The sequence below is a fragment of the Scyliorhinus canicula genome, chromosome 21 (assembly GCF_902713615.1).
Source record: "Scyliorhinus canicula chromosome 21, sScyCan1.1, whole genome shotgun sequence".
Classification (NCBI taxonomy): domain Eukaryota; kingdom Metazoa; phylum Chordata; class Chondrichthyes; order Carcharhiniformes; family Scyliorhinidae; genus Scyliorhinus; species Scyliorhinus canicula.
Genome location: NC_052166.1, coordinates 69,751,734 through 69,770,345, shown reverse-complemented (window position 1 = coordinate 69,770,345; position 18,612 = coordinate 69,751,734). Strand labels below are relative to the sequence as shown.

Sequence of the window (18,612 nt, the reverse complement as noted above, 5' to 3'; positions counted from 1 at the left end):
TTGTTAAGCATTGTTTAACGGGCGATTGCAAGCTATTTTCCTTTGCGATGCTAAAGTTAGTAATACTGCGTTAGCAATAAAGTTTGTTTTAATACACCATAATCCTATTTATGTGTGGAGTTACTCCAACAGCGAATTATCCCTTCCTCTCAGTCATACATTTTAAATAAAATTTTGGGGATGCTGTCCGATATCCTAGCAACTGTTGGGGTCTGGTCCGAGATCGTAATATCAACCTAACAGCATTTGGCAAAACTGCTGTTCAACCCACTCTGCCCAGCAGGAGGACTGGCGCTGCAGCGGAAGGAGCCGGTATTGCACCAGGAGGACTGGCGCTGCAGCGGAAGGAGTCGGTATTGCACCAGGAGGACAGGCGCTGCAGCGGAAGGACCCGGTATTGCAACTGGAGGACTGGCGCTGCAGCGGAAGGACCCGGTATTGCAGCGGAAGGACTGGCGCTATTGCGGGAGGTCCCGCATTCGCGTCATCTCTTGGTCAATTCGGCTCCTTGTCTCTTTCGGGGGGGGGGGGGGGGGGGGGAATTGGCGCAGGCGCACTGAGCGCTCCCGCCACATCGAGCTGAGGGAGCAGCGGCGCCAGGCCCAGGCTGCACGGGGAGAGCGGGCGCCAGGCCCAGGCTGCACGGGGAGAGCGGGCGCCAGGCCCAGGCTGCACGGGGAGAGCGGGCGCCAGGCCCAGGCTGCACGGGGAGAGCGGGCGCCAGGCCCAGGTAAGAGCGGCGGGAGCCGAGACTCCGGACCGTCCCCGGCCCAGGCTTCCTAATGGCATCAGGCCCAAAGGCCCCCCTCCCCGCAATCCCCAGCCCCCCCCCCCCTTCCCTCGCTGCAATCCCCAGCCCCCCCCCCTTCCCTCGCTGCAATCCCCAGCCCCCCCCCTTCCCTCGCTGCAATCCCCAGCCCCCCCCCTTCCCTCGCTGCAATCCCCAGCCCCCTCCCCTCACTGCAATCCCCAGCCCCCCCCCCTTCCCTCATTGCAATCCCCAGGACCCCCCTCCCCTCACTGCAATCCCCAGGACCCCCCCTCCCCTCACTGCAATCCCCAGGATCCCCCCGCCCTCCCCTCACTGCAATCCCCAGGACCCCCCCCTCCCCTCACTGCAATCCCTAGGACCCCCCCTCCCCTCACTGCAATCCCCAGGACCCCCCCTCCCCTCACTGCAATCCCCAGGACCCCCCCTCCCCTCACTGCAATTCCCAGGACCCCCCCCCCCTTCCCTCGCTGCAAACCCCAGGACCCCCCCCCCCTCACTGCAATCCCCAGGACCCCCCCTCACCTCAATCCCCAGGACCCCACCCCCCTCCCCGCACCTCAATCCCCAGGACCCCCCCCCCCCCCCCCACTGCAATCCCTAGGACCCCTCACTGCAATCCCCAGGACCCCCCCTCCCCTCACTGCAATCCCCAGGACCCCCCCTCCCCTCACTGCAATCCCCAGGACCCCCCCCCCCCTTCCCTCGCTGCAAACCCCAGGACCCCCCCCCCCCCTCACTGCAATCCCCAGGACCCCCCCTCACCTCAATCCCCAGGACCCCCCATCACCTCAATCCCCAGGACCCCACCCCCCTCCCCGCACCTCAATCCCCAGGACCCCCCCCCTCACTGCAATCCCCAGGACCCCCCCCCCCCCACCTCAATCCCCAGGACCCCCCCCCCCCCTCACATCAATCCCCAGGACGCTCCCCTCACCGCAATCCCCAGGACCCCCCTCCCCACCCTGCAATCCCCAGGACCCCCCCTCCCCTCCCTGCAATCCCCAGGACCCCCCCTCCCCCCTCACATCAATCCCCAGGACCCCCCCTCCCCCCTCACATCAATCCCCAGGACCCCCCCTCCCCTCCCTGCGATCCCCAGGACCCCCCCCCCCCTCCCCTCCCTGCAATCCCCAGGACCCCCCCCTCCCCTCCCCTCCCCCCCCCTCCCCTCCCCTCCCTGCAATCCCCAGGACCCCCCCTCCCCTCCCTGCAATCCCCAGGACCCCCCCTCCCCTCCCTGCAATCCCCAGGACCCCCCCTCCCCTCCCTGCAATCCCCAGGACCCCCCCTCCCCTCCCTGCAATCCCCAGGACCCTCCCCTCCCCTCCCCGCAATCCCCAGGACCCCCCCCCTCCCCTCACATCAATCACCAGGACCCTCCCATCACTAATCCCCAGGACCCCCCACCTCCCCTCACTGTAATCCCCAGGACCCCCCTCCCTCCCCTCACTGCAATCCCCAGGACCCCCCCTCCCCTCACTGCAATCCCCAGGACCCCCCCTCCCCTCACCGCAATCCCCAGGACCTCCCCTCCCCTCACTGCAATCCACAGGAACCCCCTCTGCGATCGACAAGGGGCTTCTCACAGTAACTTCATTGCAGTGACTTGTGACAATAAAGATTATTATTATCATATTATAAATAATTTTTTAACAAAGGTGGGGGAGGGTCCAAGGGAAGGAAGGATGAACTATTGGCAGATATAGAGGTTTAGATCTAACCTCTGTTATAGAAACATGGTTACCATCTGATCAAAATTGGGAAATATTTCAGGGTACACATAATTCAGAAAGACAGAATGGAGAAGGAGGAGGGGTAGCCCTGGTGGTAATGGATGGCATAGGGGCATTAGTGAGAAAGGGTCTGGCCTCAGAATATCATGAAATGGAAACCAAGAATAGCAAGAGTCAGAAAACACTCATGGGTGTAGTTGTTTTGTACCATTGGGCATTAAACAAGACATTACTGGAGATTGTTAGGTTGATAATAATAACAGCAATGTGAGAATTGTGATCTAGTAACGGTTCACTAAATTAGTCCGATGATGGGAGGCAGAGTATTTTCTGGAGTTCAGAAGAATGAGAAGCGTTCTCATTGAAACCTCCAGGAGTTTAGTCGGATAGACACACACATTGTTCCCGCCGCTTGGGAAATCTAAAACACTGGGGCACAGGCTCAGGGCACCAATCATTTCAACGAAGTTGAGAAATTTTGTTGTCTCAGAGGGTTTTGAACATTTGGAATTCCATTGTTGAATATATTTCTGGCTGTGGGATAGACAGATTTTTGGTCTTGGGGAATTAAGAGATATGAGGAGCGGGCAGGAAAGTGGAGTTCAAACCCAGGATCCGCCACAATTGGAATGATGTGCAGAACAGGCGATGTGATTTATTTCTTGTGTTCTGAAAGAAATTCTTGTTACTTTTGTCAGATGCAAATTGACTTTACTATAAAATTGCAGACTGTCCTTATTGACACGCACCTTTCCAAATGAGTTGAACATTCTTTCCACATAATGTGGCCTCTCGAAGTTTTACTGCCACTGATGTTAACATGACTATTGTGCTTTTTTTTTTCCTTTTTGAAAAGACACCCTCTGGCACAGCATCCCATATCTAAGAATGTTGGAAAGATTGCAGTCTGCACCTGTGCGACTAACTCAGACTTGCCTCAGCGTCCCAGGCCACTGCCACTGGAGTTCTGTTCTTTCGCTTTGAGATCCACTCGCTCCACTTTTTGTATTATTCTATTCCCACTGTCCCAGTCGTGAAAGCTCAGCCACATTATCAAGCCTTTCTTCAATCTTATAGATTGGTCAAAGCACGGAAGGGGGACCATTCAGTCTGTCGCATCTCTGCTGAATCTCTGAAAGAGCAACTCACCAAGTGCCACAACTCTGTTTTTTCCAAGTACCATACAAATTTTTGTTTTCAAATATCTAATTTCCTCTTTAATATCTCAATTGAATCTGCCTCCAGCACACTCGGGCAGTACATGTCAGACCCTAACCACTCGCTGTTTTAAAAAAAAACCTCGCAGTGTTTAAAAAAAAAAAAAATGTTTTCCTCATGTCATCATTGCTTCTTTTGTCAATCACCGTCAATCTGTGTGCTCTCATTCTCAATCCTTCCACCAATGGGAACGCTTTATCTCTCTCAGACCCCTCCTGATTTTGATTATCTCAATCAAATCTCCTTTCAACCTTCCTTTCTCCAATCTACCCACATAACTGAAGTTCCTCATCCCTGGAGCCATTCTTATGAATCTTTTCTGCTGTCTCTCCATTGTTTTCACATCTTTCCCAGTGTGTGGTGCCCAGAACTGGGCACAATGCTCCAGCTGAGGCTGAAGCCAGTGTTTTATCCAAGGTCAACCCAACCTCCTTGCTCTTGTACTCGGTTCCAGGATACTGTATGTTTTATTAACTGCTCACTCAACCTTTCCTGCCAACTTCACTGACTTGTGTACATATACACCCAGGTCGCCCTGCACTGATATCAATCACTTAGCAAAATTCATCTCACTTGTCTGTCCATTCAATCAACCTGTCTCTGTCCTTTTGAAGTTTAACACTGCCCTCCTCATAGTTCACAAAGCTTCAAAGTTTAGTATCATCTGCAAATTTTTTAACTGTGCCCTGTACACCAATGTCTGAATCTTATATAGTGGTTAGGATCTGGAATGCACTACCTAACAGTCTGGTGGAGGCAGGGTCATCGAGGCTTTCAAACAGGAATTGGGTAGGTTTTGAAAAGGGAGTGGCAGAATGCCAATTGCTCCTTCAGAGGGCCGGCACTAACGCCTCCTTCTGTGCTGAACCATTCTATGTACTCTGTGCTTGTGTTACAGAGGTTAGCACATCTACAAGCTGAGTTTGTGAGTGTGGTACCTGCTCAGTGAATTAGCACTGTGTGGATTCTTGCTGCTGTTTGTTGGATTGGTTCGCTCACCATGAGGACTTGCCCTTCTCCCCATCTCCACTTTCACTTTGTGTTTCTCCTTTCTCTCTCTCTTCTTTGGTTTGCTGACGGATGCCTTGAGCAGAGCTGCCAGCTGCTGCTGAACAGCTTTCAGGCCAGAGGAGCATATTTCATTTGATTTCCCTCTTTTTGAACTTTAATTGTTTTGTTCTTCTGATCAGTTTCATTTGTCATGGCGGATCTTAAACATGGACATAGTTTGGGCATATCCCTAATCATCTATTTAAACATTTCCAATTATTTGCTGCCATATTTGACATTTTTTCTTATCTGGACTAGTTCTCCCTCCCTCATTGAAATTGTGTGTGTGTCCCACAGTTGAATTGTCTATGAATGGCTATTCCCTCATCATTTGCACTTAAATGGAACTGGTTGAAGTGCTGTTGTGTACTGATCTTGGAACTTTATAAAACGCTTATATTTTTATGGCATTTTTTGCATTCAAGAATGCCGATGCATGTGCAAGTTCCATCTGTAAAGGTTCACCTCCCTAGAATTCGACTGTCGAATAGACATACCTGTGTTTCTGACCTGCTCTCACAGTGAGTCTCACCTCCCACTCCTTCCCTCTTGTCAGCTCTCTGTATGATGCTCTTAGGAAAATGATTATTTGGAGGAATTCCCGCAGTAGTGATAATTCATGTGGAAGAGCAAAGAGTTTTAAACTGCTGGACAGGCAGCAAAAATGGCGAATGATTTTGAATTAGTTGACAAAGCAAAGTGGTTTTTGACATTAATTTCAATCTGAAAGATAGAAACTTAGGAAATGAGAAATCCACAGGTAGTCAAGGCAAAGGAGGTCTAATTGGTGATGTTCAGGAAAGTTTGCCTCAGGTTAAAAAGGCAACCTCTGATCGTGGAAGATGGTAAGAAAACTTAGCGTTTTCATTGTAATAAAGCTGGACATGTGACGTCTTAGTATTGGTGACTTAAGAAAATTACTGGGAAGACAGACTCAGTAAAACAAGAAAAGTCAGTGGGGTTTATTAAATTGGGAAGAAAAGCCATTGTCCCAGTGTCAGAGGAGCAACAGAGTGTACAGGTTGTTCAGAGGTTTGTGGATAAGCAGGTGCAAGAACTTTATACGGATTTTATTTGTTTATGTGTACAAGGAGGAGTAGGTCAGGAGATTAAGATCTTAAGGGATACAGGAGAAAGTCAGTCTTTAATGGTGATATATAAAGGGATATGTAGTTTGGAAGGAGTATTTCCAGGAAAAGTATTAATATGTGGGATTAGTGGTGAGAGGAGTAGTGTGCCACTATGGACGGTCAGGTTAGAGCAGGGGTGGGCAAACTACGGCCCGCGGGCCGCATGCGGCCCGCCAAAGGTATTTCTGCGGCCCACCAAGACATTAAAAAAAAAAAAAATTTTTTTTTTAATTTTTTTTTTTTTATTAATTTTTTTTTAAGGTTAATGGGGGGGGGTGTTGGGTTACTTACTGGTATCGGGTGGATATGTTGACTTGAGTAGGGTGATCATTGCTCAGCACAACGTCGAGGGCCGAAGGGCCTGTTCTGTGCTGTACTGTTCTATGTTCTATATGAGGCGCCCAGAATCATAACCGGGTGAAGTAATTATTTTACTTAATATACTATGCGGCCCTTTGTGAATTGTGAATTTCTGAATGTGGCCCTTGCACGGAAAAGTTTGCCCACCCCTGGGTTAGAGAGTCTGGTGAAAAGTGAAATGTGGTAAGCGTAATAGAAAAATTACCTTTTTCAGGGGCACAATTTATCCTGGGTAATGATATAGCTGGATCACAGGTGGGAGTGCAGCCTACTGAAGAGGACAAGCCAGTGGAAAGTCAAACAACCGAGGTGTTGCAAGAAGCATATCCTGGAGTGCTTCCTAATTGTGAGGAGTAGCGATAGGGAGGCTGAGGTTCTGTTGTCAGAAAACATGTTTGATCAGATGGTAGCACAGTGGTTAGCCCTGTTGCTTTGCAGCGCCAGGGACCTGGGTTTGATAACCGTCTTGGGTCACTGCCTGCACGGAGTCTGCACTATCTCCCCATGTCTGCATCGGTTTCCTCCTACGAAGGTCCCGAAAGACGTGCTTGTTAGGTGAATTGAACATCTTGAATTCTCCCTCCGTGTATCCGAACAGGCGTCGTAGTGTGGCGACTGGTGGATTTTCACAGTAACTTCATTGCAGTGTTAATGTAAACCTACTTGTGACAATAATAAAGATTATTATTACAAAGAACAAGTGCAGTGATGGATGGAGCGGATATCTTCGTTCAAGAAAGTTTGTTGAATTACAGCAGCAGGATTCAGAGATAAAGCAGTTGCGTCAGAAAGCATATACAGAAATAGAATCTGAGTGCATACCAGAGAGTTAGTACATTAGAAATAATGTATTAATGAGAAAAGGGAGACCGTTACATATTCAATCACATGAGAAATGGACAGAAGTTCATTATGTGGTATTACTGATGGGTTATAGAAAGGTTGAGGTTCCAGTAGCAGTTAATTTAGGAGTAAGGGAAACATGAGCAAAAATACAAAAACATTTTTATTGGCCTAGACTGCATAGGGCTGTAGTTGAATTTCGCGTATTTGTCAGGTAATAGGGAAACCACAGGCGGTAATCAAACCAGCACCCTTAATATCCATTCCAGCATTTTGGGAACCTTTTATTAGGGCCCTAATTAATTGCGTGGGATCCCTGCCTAAAGCGAAAAATGGGAATCCGTATCTCTCGACCAGAATGGGTGTGTGTGTACTAGACTTCCGGAGGCCTTCCATTATGAAACATTACAGCTAAGAAGGTTGTAGAGGAGTTAACCAACTTTTTAAACTAGATGTAGTCCACCAATAGAAATTCAATTGGATCAGGGATCCAATTTTATGTTTAAGTTATTCAAGGAAGTTATGGATAGTTTAGGAACACAGCATTTTAACTCAACTGCATATCATCCAGAATCGCAGAGCGTTAGAAAGGTGGCATCAAATGTTAAAGACCATGTTGAGAGCCAATAGTCAGGATTATCCAGAGGATTGGGATACAGGAATTCCATTTGTACTACTTTCAATTGGGGATGCACCTGATGAATTGACTAAATTCACTCAATCCGAATAAATTTTGGTCATGAGGTGAGAGGATCAGTTAAACTGATCAAAGAGAAATTGGTGAGTCAGCGTTCGGAGACTGTTGTTGGACCATGTGTCAAATTTTAGGGAGAGATTAACTAGAGCTTGTGAGTTGGCTAGGAAACATTTAAAATTGTCACAACATGTTGAAAAAAGAAGCGGATAAGAAATCAAACACAGTAGTTTTGTTAATGAGAGGAACGTATTTGTATTGTTACCAATGCTGGGTGGGCCACTACGAGCAAGATTTAGTGAGCCGTATCAAATTGAAAGGAAACTGAGTGAAGTGAATTATTTGATAAGAACGCCAGATAGAAGGAAAACTCTGAAGGTTTTATGTTAGCATGCTCAAAAGGCATTCTGATAGAGAAGGAAAGAAGGAGGAGATCTTAGTCATTATAACTCAGGGAGAAGTGATGAATCCAAATAATTCTGAATTTGACATTCCACAAAGTCAATTGAATGACTTTGAATGACTTCCACAAAGTCAATTGAATGATAAACAAGGAACATAAACAAGGAGAGAAGTTCTGCAATTTCTGGACATGAAAATGCAGAAAATTGTGCCAAATTCCAGCAGTGTAGTTGCCCCACTGACTGAACGTCTGAAAAAGCACAAGAAATTTCAGTGGACGTCAATGTCAGGAGGCATTCGATAATCTGAAAACTGTTAACCACTGCACCAGTGTTGATGATACTAATTAAGTAATTAAGAGCAATTTAAGCAATTGATGCGAGTGATGTTGGTGCTGTGCTGTTGCCGGAAGACGACAAAAGAATCGAAAGGCCTGTTGGCTATTTTCCTCAGAAATTAAATACTCATAAAAATAAATATACAACCATCGAGAAGGGTGGTAGATTGGATCACTGGGTAACAACTCATCCAAAGGATGGCATCTGTGACAATGTAGCTCTCCCTCAGCGATGCACAGGAGTGTCACCAGAAGGCATAGGGAGAGGCAAGATAAACCAAATGACTTGACTTGCGAGGGCAATGTGCATATCAGGAGTAGGCTTCAGCCAGTTCCTTTGTGCTGCGTTCATCTTTGTTAAAACAGAAATCCAACCTTCCACATTTAGGTGGCCGTAAAGGGCAATAGCAACAAAATGCTTGTTTTACTCAGGCACTGGATACTCCTGGGCGATGCTACTCGAGAATGCTGACAGCCTCATGGGTGTTCGCTGTGTATTTAATGTGGAATTACAGCTCAGGTACAGCACTGTAGTCTTTTAATTTGGAGTCAGCTCTAATTTAAAATTTTTTTTAAAGTACCCAATAAATTTTTTCCAATTAAGGGGCAATTTAGCGTGGCCAATCCACCTAGCCTGCACATCTTTGGGTTGTGGGGGCGAAACCCACGCAATCACGGTGAAAATATGCAAACTCCACACGGACAGTGACCCAGAACTGGGATCGAACCTGGGACATTGGCGCCGTGAGGCTGCAGGGCTAACCCACTGCGCCACCGTGCTGCCCCGAGTCAGCTCTAAATTAATAACTGACTCTGGTGTCTCACCTCAAGGAATTTTTCACCGTCACCTCTCTTTCAAAATCTGAAACTTCTCTTATTTGCCAGTACTTCCCTGTATATAACATACATGGACTTTGCATCTTGTTTGCATTGGCACAATTGACAAAACCATACCTCAAGCAATCATCTTTATGCTGCTTTGATCCCAAGTTAAGTTTCTTCTTGATAGACTGTTAACCAGAGGCCCTGGAGTTCTGTACAGAGCTATAACTGGCACTGCTCTGTCCTGCTCTAGACTCTTCTTGAGTAGCTCTCTCCAGCAGATTATGTCGTGAGATCCAGCGCAATAGGTAAATTGTTTATTTTAGTCTCTGGCCATTGCTGACTTAAAGCCATGCATCTTCACAGTGTATTTGCCTTGCTTGCCAGAAGCTGGAAAACATTGCTCCGTGATTTGGTGCCAAACGTATGTACCTTAAGGGCGCTTGATGTCGTGTGCGTGCAATGCGCGTGATGTGCTCTCTGCTGCCGTTTCTGGCCGGAAGACCCCACATAACCTAATTTATTTCCGCAGTGGCTGCCATTCTCGATGTAAATGCCGGTAGCCGCTTTTGGGCGCTTCTCTGGCGATCGAAACTACTGCGGGAACGGCGTGACCGATCGCTCCGTGACCCACCTGTGGATCACAACCGGCACATTGAAAAACACTATGTTAGATTTCTCCGTTTCAAAAGTGAATTTGAGCGATGAATGGAGTGTATTAAGATGTGCGCAGAAAGGCATGTGTATGAATAGTTTGTTTCATGATAATTTGAAGCTGTTTCCAAGTCGATTTGTCCAGAGCTTTGTGAAGTGATTGTAGCCTCCAACTCCATGAGCTTGCAATTTTCCATTGTGTTGCCTACCTGAATTTGAGTCGTGTTTCTGACTGCCACTTTTTTATTCTTCTCCAGTTTTTATAGTGACTCTGCCCACACCGTCTGTACCTGTACCGCTCTTATTAGGCTGAAGTTCACCACGAGCCGTGCCCTTGTCTGTCGAAGCACCAGAACCGTCAGGGTTTGTATGGTCGACACGATGGCGACTGAAGATAAAAAATCTGAGTCCGAATGCACGAAAACACAATCAACACCTTCCTCTTCTAATCAAAACAAGGTGAATAATAGAAGATATTCGCTGGGAAGTTTGTACACGCAAGTATTGGCCGGTTGTCATTAGTTCAGTGGGTAGCACTCGGCTCAGTCAGAAGATTGTGAATTCAACTTGAACTTGCATTCCAAGGCCCAGAATTGCCCATTGGCCCACAGGCCAGGGTCAACCAGGGTGCACGCTGGTATCCAAGGGAAAGTTTAAGCACGAGGCTGTGTAATTTGTTTGTTCATGGGATGTGGCCATCACTGGCTAGGCCAGCATTTATTACCCACCCCTAATTACCCTTGAGAAGGTGGTTGTGAGCTGCCTTGAACCGCTGCAGTCCGTGCGGTGTAGGTGCACCCACAATGCTGTTAGGGAGGGAGTCCTGGGCTTTTGACCCAGCGACAGTGAAGGAACAGCAATATATTTCCAAGCTGGGGTGGTGAGTGGCTTCGAGAGCATCTTGCAGGTGGTGGGGTTCCCAGGTATCTGCTGCGTTTTTCCTCCTTGGTGATGGAGGTCCCGGGTTTGGAAGGTGCTGCCAAAGAAGCTTTCTGTTGCTGCAGTGCCTCTTGTAGATGGTGCACCTTACTGCAACTGTGCATTGGTAGTGGATGGGACGTCAGTCAGGCTTTGTGTAAAATCTCTCCTGTGTGTTTGAATAACAGCCTTCTGCAGTGAAACCGAATTACACGTTGAAGTTCACGCTGGCCGGACACACCAAGGCTGTATCATCGGTGAAGTTCAGTCCAAATGGAGAATGGTTGGCAAGTTCCTGTAAGTAAATCTCATTCATTTGGTAACTGCAGTCAGTGATTGTATACGGTGAAAACATTCAATGCAGGGTTTCCAGAACCGAGACATCAGTGACTAAATGCCATGCTCACTGTGGATGCGCTGCAAACTGTGGGCAGCATCTTAACGGTGTAATCCCGTGGAGATGAGTCAGTCGATTCCTTTCGGATGGAGTTGATGTTAGTCTGCAATGCCCCTGGGTTAGAATGGGGTTCAACCAGTCAGTGTATCAGCTCTCAGCGCAGTATCTGTGGCTGGAGGAGATCTTCAACTCAAATAGGGCCATATCACCAGGACCTACACTTTTCACCATCAGGCATTAAATTTTAGCGCTGTTCAGCTGCAGTAGGAATCTAATCAGTGCCTCTCTTCACATCATCAACTGTTGGAGCGAGATCTGTGTCCCGCTCTCCGTCTCTCCTCTCTCACTCTGGGTCCCCTGCCCTCTTCTCTCGATCTCCCGCACCCTCTCTCTCTGTCTCTCCCCCCTGGTGCACTCTCTTGATCACCCACTCGTGCACTCTCTTGGCCCCTCCTGGCTCTCTTCTCGGACCCCCACCGACTCGCTCCCAGTGCCCCCGCACTCTCTCCTCCTCTCTCTGTTCCCCCGCATCAGGTCTCCTGGCTCCTCGCTCTCACTGGCAGTGGGGTGGCACAGAGGGAATTACGGGCAGAAGCATCGTCTCACTCAATGCTCTCCTACACCAGTGGGCTTAGTGGTTAGGGCAGCTCTCTGGGGTGTGCGAAACCGAGAGTTTCTCTGTCTCAAACCTGAAACCTATTTTGTGTTTTACTCCACAGCGGCTGATAAATTGATTAAAATATGGGGTGCTTACGATGGCAAGTTTGAGAAGACCATATTGGGACACAAACTGGTGAGTGTGGGAAGTACTCTATAACCTCCTTTCAAATCACATCTTTCTGTTTTTCCTTTCACAATGCACCACTTTACATTTCTCTGCATGAAATATCGGCCAGGTGCCTGTCCATTCCCTCGCTCTGCCTTCATTCTGCTGAAGTCTGTTACTAATCTCCTCACTATTTCCTACGTTTTCAGGTTTTGTGTGATGTGCAAGCTTTTGTGTGCGATATGCCCTGTGTTCCCAGGTCATTACTATATATCAAAAAGAGCAGTGACCTGATTACCAGTCCTTGGGGAACCACCCTCCCATCTGAAAAACAACCGTTCACCGCCGCACTCTGCTCTCTGCCGTTTGGTCAGTTTTCCCTCCATGCTCTTTTACCAAATATCTTTTGAAAGTAAGATCAGCATCACTACCCTCATCAACCCGCTCTATGTTTCGGCCAACAACTCCAAGTTAGTAAGACGCTATTTACTTTGAACTAATCTGTGCTGGCTGTCATTTATTTTCCCATGTTATTCCTATTTTTGGTTGACTGGCCTGTAATTACCAGGTTTATCTTTCTCTTCTCTGTGCAGACATGTGATATATGAAATCCTTCAGCTCTCCGCCCCATATCTAATGAGCATTTAGAGGTTGTGGCTAGTTCCTTAGTATTTATTTTTTAAAAATAATTTAAAGTGCCCATTTCTTTTTTTCCCCCCAATTAAGGGGTAATTTAGTGCGGCCAATCCACAATCCACCTCCCTTGGAGATCTTTTGTGTTGTGGGATGAGACCCACGCAGACACGGAGAATGTGCAAACGCCACACAATGTTAGTATTTCTAATCTTGTTTCCCTCGGCAACCGAACATGGGTCTCATTGAAACTGGGTGATTGCATTTGGAGAATCGCCAACCATTTTACCAAATTGTTATTTTTATCCTGTTCAATTTCTCCAGACCTTCATCCCCACGTGATATTGGAGCATGATCTTCTCTACTGAAGACAGGTGTGAAGCCCTCATTTAGCAGCCGGGTCATGCCTCTGACCTCCTTTGGTTCCTAATCAGCTCCACCCTTTTGTGTTTATAAAAGATTCTCGTACTCTCTCTTTTGCTCCTCATTTCTTTTTCAATTCTCCTTTGCTCTTCTTATATTCATTTGGCTTCTCTGCTACATTGCGAACCAGACATTTATCACGTCTCCTTTTTCTCGCTGTACGGAACCACATCTTTCGATCAGGCATTTTAAACCCTTCCAGACACAACACAACAATTTATGATCATGGAGCTCTGACCGTGTTTTTGGAGTGTCAATGATGCTTCTGTTGTTCTCATTGTTACTTTCCTCTTCTGTTTCTCAACATGCCTTGCACCACCATCCCTTTTGTCAGTTAATCTCGCCTGTCGTCCACCCGATTAAAGACCGTCTCGTTTGATCGTCCCTCCCTGTCTCTGTGCACTACTTCACAATCTGTTACATTTCTTCCTTTCTCCTATTTTGATGAAGGGTCATTGATCTGAAACGTTAACTCCACTGTTCTTATTCTGATGCTATTTACCTCTCCCAGTCCCCTGTGCACCTTGGTTCTCCTCTGCTTCATCCTATCCCCAGCCAAATGTTTTCAATCCTCTGTCCTCGCCTGATGATCTCATTGTATTTCTTATATGCTACCTGGCCGGTATTGCTGTGCACTATTTGCCTGTCCTAACAGCAGACGTTTCTCATTGGTTGAGGTGGTTGGCAGAGTTCTGTTGGTGTGAATGCTGGATGTTTCTTCATATACGTTGCTGTTGCCAATGAAGTCCTATTACCATTCGCACAGATAAACGGTGGTGATTTCTAAATACTTGTCGTTTGGTTTGAAATAGGGAATCTCAGATGTTGCCTGGTCCACAGATTCGAACCTGCTGGTGTCTGCTTCAGATGACAAAACCCTCAAGATCTGGGACGTGAACTCGGTAAGCGAGTCAGCTTGTGTTCAGCAGCTTCAGGAATGTCGGGAAATGGTAGTTCGGAGTCAGGCTTCACACTTTGTCCTCGGGGGCCCATCAGGCAAACTGGTGGAGGGGTCTGAATTAAATTGGTGACTGAATAACGAAGGGACAATGTCTGCTTTACTTCTCTTTTCTCTCATTCTACCTGCTATTCTTTGAAAAATGTTCAGTGAGGCCACTCTGCTGCTCCTAAATCTGTTCCCTGGAGGTGATCAGCGAGCAGTGAGATGTTTATGCCAGCCTGTAGATTTCCTCTCTGGCAGTGACTCTGCTTTCTGTCTCAGTATGGTTCCACTGGACAATGCAGCAACCTAAAGATTATGATACAAATCTAGAAGCTCACTCAAAAGAGTGCAAATTTGGGCACCACGGTGGCTCCCTGGTTAGTACTGCTGCCTACGGTGCTGAGGACCCGGGTATGCAGTGAATACCTGTGAGCTGGCAGAAGAACAATGACCAGGAAGATTAGCAGATTGTTGTTTAAAAAAAAAAGACCCAACTGGGGTCCTGCCTGTTCCAGCTGACATTTGACCCCAGCTTTGCGCAGTGTCTTGTTGACTCTTGGTGTCCTCAGGCCGCATCCTGAGAGCAGATCAATAATACATGGTGCTGGCGGACACACAGGGTCCATGGTCACAAGACCATTCGCAGAGTTCAGCACCAATGCTTTACTACTCCTCCCCGCTCTACATGATTATTTCATGACCAGCTACAGATTCCCCAGGCCACGTAGCGCTCCCCTCTCAGTGGAGAGGGAACCTCTTGTTCTGATGCAACCAACGGGTTCTGCACAAACTGGTGAAACCTGTACCCTTGGGCGGCACAGTGGTTAGCATTGCTGCCTCACAGCGCCAGGGACCCCGCATACTCCTGGCAAATGTCCAAGCGATCAAAAACCAGCTGGATGAGCTTAACGCTCGACTTGCCTCTCAGACTGCTGTGTGCTCTGTTTCACAGAGACATGGCTCACCCCCGCCTCACTGAACTGTGCCATACAACCTGACGGCTTCTCAATTCACTGGACAGACCGCACCGTGACATCAGGCAAAGCGATGGGTGGAAGGTTTTGCCTCCTCATCGACTCCTGGTGCTTGGATGTGGCTACCCTGGTGACCTACTGCTCCCCGGTCCTGGAATACCTGATCGTAAAGTGCCGCCCATACTATCTTATCACAGCGGTCTACATCCCACCCCAGGCAGAAGAGAAGAAGGCGCGGACGAATTGTACAGTTATAAATAACAATGAAACAGAACACCCAGAGGACTTATTCATCGTGGCCGGAACTTCAACAAGGCCAACCTCGAGTGTACTGCCAAAAATTCCGCCAACTCATCTCCTGTCCCACCAGGGCCGACAACACTCTTGACCACTGCTACTCAAAAATCAAGAGCGCCTAATGTTCCATCCCCCGACCGCACTTTGGGAAATCAGACCATAAGACGGCGCTCCTCCCGGCATACAAACAGAAACTTAAGCGGGAGAATTCGGTTAAGAAGGTCGTGCAGTGTTGGTCCGAGCAAACACAAGAGAGCCTATGTGGCTGCTTGGAGACAGTGGGCTGATTCATATTGAAGAACTCGGCCACCATCGTCACAGACTTTATCAGCAAATGTGTGGAATACTGTGTTCCAAAGAAAGCAGTACGTACGTTCCCCAATCGGAAATCGTGGCTCAATCGGGGGATTGACTCACTGCTGAAGGCCAGGTCTGAGGCGTTCAAGTCAGACGGGCCTGATCTACAAGAAAACCAGGTACGACCTCCGCAAAGCCATCCGAGATGCCAAGAGAGAATATCAGACCAAGCTAGAGTCACAGACCAGCGTTACAGACCCTCATTGATTGTGGCAAGGCCTAAACAACATAACGGGCTACAAAGCGAAGCCGAACAGTATCTCCAGCAGCAGCGCACCCCTCCCCAATGAACTCAATGCATTCTATGCTCGGTTCGAGCAGGAAACCAACGATCCGCTGTCGAGTGCCCCAGCAGCCCATAACACACCCATACCCACCATCACATCTTCCGTAGTCAAATCGGCCTTGCTAAAAGTGAACCTCTGGAAGGCGACGGGCCCGGACGGGATTCCTGGTCGTGCACTCAGAGCCTCCATCTGGCAGATGTGTTCACGGACATCTTTAACCTGTTCCTACTCCGTTCCGGGTTCTCCACCTGTTTCAAGAAGACCACCATCAAACTGGTACCAAAGAAGAACCAGGCAATGTGCCTCAATGACTACCATCCAGTGGCCTTGACATTGATCATTATGAAGTGCTTCGAGAGGTTGGTCATGAGGTGCATCAACTCCATACTCCCAGCATGCTTTGATCCACTGCAATTCGCATACCGCCACAACCGGTCCACAGCAGACGCCATCTCCCTGGCCCTACACTCATCCCTGGAGCATCTCGACAACAAGGATTCCTACATCAGATTCCTATTTATTGACTACAGTTCCGCCTTCAACACCATAATCCCAGCCAAGCTCATCAAACCTAGGATTTGTATTTTTTTTTCTTTTCATGCACTAAATGATCTCTTTGAGCTGCATTCAGAAAAATACTTTTCACTGTACCTCGTGCCAATAAACAAATCCAATCAATTTATAACTGTGCAATTGGATGACTCCGTAGAGGTTGTACGTTCTCTCCGTGTCTGCGTGGGTTTCCTCCGGGTGCTCCAGTTTCTTCCCACAGTCCAAAGGCGTGCAGGTTAGGTGGATTGACCATGCTAAATTGCCCTTGATGTCCAAAAGTGTAGGTGGGGTTACTGGGATGAGATTGGGGGTTGGGGCCAGGTGGGGTGCTCTTTCAGAGGGTCGGTGCAGACACTGTGGACCGTGTGGCCTCCTTCTACACTGTCGGCATTCTGTGATACACTAGATTCAAAGCCCAAGCTTTAACCGCCTTGCATTTTTCGGGGTCACGGTGCTGAGCGGGGACCGCACCGCCGGGGTCTCTGTGCTGAGCGGGGGCCACACCGCCGGGGTCTCTGTGCCGAGCGTGGACCGCACCGCCGGGGTCTCTGTGCTGAGTGTGGGCCGCACCGTCGGGGTCTCGGTGCTGAGCGGGGGCCGCACCGTCGGGGTCTCGGTGCTGAGCGGGGGCCGCACCGTCGGGGTCTCGGTGCTGAGCGGGGGCTGCACCGTCGGGGTCTCGGTGCTGAGCGGGGGCCGCACCGTCCGGGTCTCGGTGCTGAGCGGGGGCTGCACCGCCGGGGTCTCGGTGCTGAGCATGGGCCGCACCGTCGGGGTCTCGGTGCTGAGCGGGGGCCGCACCATCCGGGTCTCGGTGCTGAGCGGGGGCCGCACCGTCGGGGTCTCGGTGCTGAGCGGGGGCCGCACCGTCGGGGTCTCAGTGCTGAGCGGGGGCCGCACCGTCCGGGGTCTCGGTGCTGAGCGGGGGCCGCACCGTCCGGGGTCTCGGTGTTGAGCGGGGGCCGCACCGTCGGGGTCTCCGTGCTGGGCGGGGGCCGCACCGTCCGGGGTCTCGGTGCTGAGCGGGGGCAGCACCGTCCGGGTCTCGGTGCTGAGTGGGGGCCGCACTGTCGGGTCTCGGTGCTGAGCGGATGCCGCGCCGTCCGGGGTCTCAGTGCTGAGCGGGGGCCGCACCGTCCGGGGTCTCTGTGCTGAGCGGGGGCTGCACCGTCGGGGTCTCAGTGCTGAGCGTGGGCCGCATCGTCGGGGTCTTGGTGCTGAGCGTGGGCCGCATCGTCGGGGTCTCTTTGCTGAGCGGGGGCAGCACCATCGGGGTCTCGGTGCTGAGCGTGGGCCGCATCGTCCGGGTCTCCGTGCTGAGCGGGGGCCGCACCGTCGGGGTCTCGGTGCTGAGCGGGGGCCGCACCGTCGGGGTCTCGGTGCTGAGCGGGGGCCGCACCGTCGGGGTCTCGGTGCTGAGCGGGGGCCGCACCGTCGGGGTCTCCGTGCTGAGCGGGGGCCGCACCGTCCGGGTCTCGGTGCTGAGCGGGGGCCGCACCGTCGGGGTCTCCGTGCTGAGCTGGGGCTGCATCGTCGGGGTCTCGGTGCTGAGCGGGGGCCGCACCGTCGGGATCTCTGTGCTGAGCGGGCGCCGCACCGTCGGGGTCTCGGTGCTGAGTGTGGGCCGCACCGTCGGGGTCTCGGTGCTGAGCGGGGGCAGCACCGTCGGGGTCCCGGTGCTGAGCGGGGGCCGCACCGTCGGGGTCTCGGTGCTGAGCGGGGGCCGCACCGTCGGGGTCTCGGTGCTGAGCGGGCGCCGCACCGTCGGGGTCTCGGTGCTGAGCGGGGGCTGCACTGTCGGAGTCTCGGTGCTGAGCGGGGGCCGCACCGTCGGGGTCTCGGTGCTGAACGTGGGCCGCACTTTTGGGGTCTCGGTGCTGAGCGTGGGCCGCTCCGTCGGGGTCGCGGTGCTGAGTGTGGGCCGCACCGTCGGGGTCTCGGTGCTGAGCGTGGGCCGCACCGTCGGGGTCTCGGTGCTGAGCGTGGGCCGCACCGTCGGGGTCTCGGTGCTGAGCGGGGGCCGCACCGTCCGGGTCTCCGTGCTGGGCGG

The 18,612-nt window shown here is 50.4% G+C and overlaps 1 protein-coding gene across 1 annotated transcript in view; it reads left to right on the top strand.

Moving 5' to 3' along the window:
- The first annotated feature begins 560 nt into the window (after positions 1-560).
- Positions 561-18,612, top strand: part of wdr5 (WD repeat domain 5) — a 40,806-nt gene continuing 22,754 nt past the window's right edge. The window contains exons 1-5 of the mRNA XM_038781632.1: positions 561-730; positions 10,273-10,474; positions 11,122-11,230; positions 12,050-12,123; positions 13,965-14,054. Coding sequence (XP_038637560.1) covers positions 10,385-10,474; positions 11,122-11,230; positions 12,050-12,123; positions 13,965-14,054 — 363 coding nt within the window. The 5' untranslated portion in view covers positions 561-730; positions 10,273-10,384. The remainder of the gene's footprint in view (positions 731-10,272; positions 10,475-11,121; positions 11,231-12,049; positions 12,124-13,964; positions 14,055-18,612) is intronic.